The sequence below is a fragment of the Buceros rhinoceros genome, unplaced genomic scaffold (genome assembly GCF_000710305.1).
Source record: "Buceros rhinoceros silvestris isolate BGI_N320 unplaced genomic scaffold, ASM71030v1 scaffold10353, whole genome shotgun sequence".
NCBI lineage: Eukaryota > Metazoa > Chordata > Aves > Bucerotiformes > Bucerotidae > Buceros > Buceros rhinoceros.
In genome coordinates this window covers 127274-130943 of record NW_010403082.1, presented here as the reverse complement: position 1 = coordinate 130943, position 3670 = coordinate 127274, and the positions used below count along the sequence as shown (strand labels likewise).

General features: G+C 43.7%; 1 protein-coding gene across 1 annotated transcript in view; it reads left to right on the top strand.

Annotated features, from left to right (window-relative positions):
• BIN1 (bridging integrator 1) overlaps positions 1-3670 on the top strand; it is a gene marked incomplete at its 5' end in the record, with an annotated part of 53791 nt that overhangs the window by 8291 nt on the left and 41830 nt on the right. The window contains one exon of the mRNA XM_010132868.1: positions 1508-1603. Within this exon, the coding sequence (XP_010131170.1) occupies positions 1508-1603 (96 nt within the window). The remainder of the gene's footprint in view (positions 1-1507; positions 1604-3670) is intronic.

Here is a 3670-nt window from a genome sequence, read left to right as displayed (position 1 = left end):
GGAAGCTAAATGTATGGCCAAAGATGCCCAGAGTAGCCATTGTGTAGCTGCAACAACCTCACAGCAGTACCATCAGCTGCCATGTTTTAGTTGCCACCTTGTTTGGCTGAGCCATGTGTCAGCCCAACGTGTTGTTCTTCTCATCCCTTGGAGAGGTGATGCCTGTCCAACTTGTCCAGGTGTTTCCTGTGGCACCTGCCGTTTGACAGCTTGGATCCTCCATGGCATGTGTGTGTGGTGGGGCCAGCTGGAGGCAGGGGCCCTCTGCTCTCTTGCTCGGCTGTTTTGCTGAAGTGCAGCTGCAGCAGTTTGGCGCTGTGGATCCCATCTGCCATGAGGCTGCAGGACTGGGCTTATCTGCGCGTGTCTGTGGCATTGGAGCAGTGGGGAAGGAATAGAGAGGAGAGCTGAAAATCCTTCCCCTGCAGAAAATCTCACCTGAAAAAACATCTGCATCTTGCCCTGGAAATACTGGCTTCGACGTGGATAAATCAAACAAAACCTGAATGTTTTCAGCTCAGTTCTTGCATTAACATGGAAGCTTTCCATTAGGAAGTGCTATTACAGTAAATACTGGAGTTGTAATTCAGCTAGTTTGACTTCGTCTTCTCTGGACTTTCTGCTTTTCCTGAGCTTCTGCAGTGCCTCAGAGACAATTTTAGTCAGAGAGGTCAAAGGGAGCATGAGTTCTGAGAACTAACTGTAGCTGCTCTGGGAATCTGCAGGAATATTTCCAGCCTTCCACCTCCCCTTTTAATGCCTTTGTTTCTATCTTTCAGGAAAAGACAGGCAGGAGAAAAGTGCTGTTCCCACTGCCCCCCGCCCCTTAAATTCAGACATAAAATAGGCATTTTTCCTGAATGTTTTAGCCCAAACCCTTTGTTTAATTGGAAAAAACAAGGGAGAGGGGCAAATTCTACCTAATCCAAGGTGTTGACAGGAAGTTACTGAGCCTAAAGTAAGACCAGTAATAAAGTGTGTGCAAATTAGGGTACTAGCCTTGGATGTGACCTCCATTGGGCAGTAAAGGCAGGTAGTGTGAGGGCTGAAGACTGCTAGAATAGCTTTCTGCTGTTTTATTGTTCATTATCCTCCAGAAATCTGTTGTAATGAAGAGCAGAAAATGCCTAGTGGTGTCAGGTGTCCCATTTTCACTGCTGCTGGGAGAAGGTAGTAAAGTCAGCCTAACCTTCATCTTCCTTCTGTTGTATAGACTTGGACTAGCACTGCAGTGGAAAAAATAGTCCCTCAAAGGAAGGTTCACAAAGGGCTCTGTGTCCTTGTAGAGGTCACCTGAATTAGCAGCATCAAGCTTTCTTCTCCATTTCTGTTTCTGGTGTGACCTCTGTTTTCGACTAACTTAGTTGCTCCTTAGTTTTTCCAAAGAAGTGACTATTTTTTAAGAGCTCTGGGGGACTTAAATTGTTGACTGTAGCACTCATAGAGGAAAAACAGAAAGGCAGAGCTCTGTATTCTTAAGAGTTAGCTTCTTACTTTTGTTTTTCAGAACAATGACCTCCTCTGGACGGATTTCCATCAGAAGCTGGTGGATCAGGCACTTCTGACCATGGATACGTACCTTGGCCAATTTCCAGATATTAAAGTAAGATTCTCTTTAAACCTTTTGATCTACAGGGTCGCAGCAGAGGAAACCTCCTAAGAATCAGTTCTTGCATCCCCATCTTTTATAGGAGGATGTGTGTGCTGTGCTGCTGCAAGCCCTCCTTTTAGAACAGCTAGGATCTTTGCAGCTCTGAGTCATGTGAAAATGCTACGTTCTCCTTTGGGCTTGACATGAGAGTCCATGGAAAGATGCTGAAGAGAAAACCTAAGAGCAAAATAGGAGGATCCGTAAAATTCCGTATTGTATCATAGCGCAGGAGGGCAATGTCAGCAGTAACTCACAAGTGCTTAGTCTCTCTTTTTGGTCCTTTGGTTTTTTTAACTGCCTTGTAAGTACAAAGTGTTGAGGAAGTAGTTAGTGGCAAATGTGCTTTATAGGTAGAGCCTGGTGCGGAAGGCAGATTTCTGTGTGTTCCCTGAAGTCCTGCGGTGCATATAACCAGCTTGTTGTAGGGAAGGGGGAATGCTGGATAGGTGTCTTTTGGGGGGAGATCATATCAAGGACCTGGGTTTGAGTGATGTCCTGTGAGCTTCCCTTACCCCACAGTTAGCTCCTCTCCGTTTGTTTTGAGAAGGTTGTGCAGGAAATGTCTTCACCATATGGAAGCACTAGGAATGATATCACCATATGGGAAGTATCAGCTTGGCTACCTCCCAGTGAAAACAACCCTTTCCCCACCACATGCCTCTTCAAACGTTTGTCAATATTTGTTGCATCAAGAGGATTGTGCTCTGTCAAAGAGGGGCAGGCCACACGCTTATGAAGTGATACCAGAACAGCAGTGTCCTCGCCTCCTAGGGCTCCTTGGTTTTCCTTCATTTTTCCAGCCTGTGGAAAAAATCTTCCTGGAAGTCTGAAGACTTCCAAAGGCAAAGAGGCTTTCCAGCTGCTCAAGGCTGTAGACCTGATTGTCCCTGTAGTGTGATGCCATGTGCCTCAGGTAGCGGCGCAGAGGCTCATGCACTGCTTCCAAAGCAGAAGGTTTTATTTCAGGCTCACTGTACGCTCAGACCTGTGCTGCTTCAGTCCAGATCATGTTTTACCAGCCTTGTTGGCTGTGCACTACATCACCGCAGGGTTATCTCTTTTCCAGTCTGAGTATTTTTGGGATTTCTTAATTCTGCTGGGGTCCCACTGAGGTTTTGCAGACGGATTTTAAAAGGAATGCAAAACCGGGACCACCCAAATTCCACCAAAATTTAAGGCATTAGGCACTGAGCTCTCATGGATCCTGTTTGACTTCTCGATGGGCCACTAAGGTGGTTATTACTAATGTTCCTTTCTCAGTCTTCAGATGATGCTCTAGAAAATAGGAAATTAAAACAATTTTACGCACAATATAAGTGATGCTTTACAGAGAGCACTACTCACCTCTGCTTCCCTTCCTAAAATGAGTGAGAATTTGGCTTTCAGTTGGTTCCTATAGTAAGGTATGGATATATTTCACAAGAGTCCAAGTTAGCCATTTGTTTAAAATGGACTTTCGGTGGTATGAATTTAAAAAGGTCAGCATGTATTTATTGGAAATTCAGCTGAATGCATTATCCTTCCCACCCCAGAGCAGTGAGGAGTGGTCAAATTAAGAAGTGGCTCAAATCAAGTACATTTTCTTCAACTGGTAGAAAGTGCTGTTGTTAAAGATTGTTACAGTTGTACAAAAGTACCAGAAATGCTCTTTCATGTCATTTGGCTTCACGTAAGAAATTTGAGTTCTTAAGGCTGGGAAGCTAAAAACCCCCATCTTCTGTAATTTCCAGAATATTTGAGTTGTTGTTTGTTGTTATGGTAATAGTTTTCCATTTTTTGTTTTCCATGAAAGCAGATTCTCTGCTTTTCCTGAAACTCTGGCATTACTGTGATAATGAAAGATAATTTATGGAGGGAAGTTTTTTTTTTTAATATCCCAGTAATTCAAATTGTGATGAATTAGATCATGCATGCATTATGTTTTATTTAATTCTAATATATTCTGAATCCTTCTTCACTTGAGGGACTGGAAAAGTTCCCTTGAAATTTTTGGACTTTCAACAGAATCCACAGCAGGAA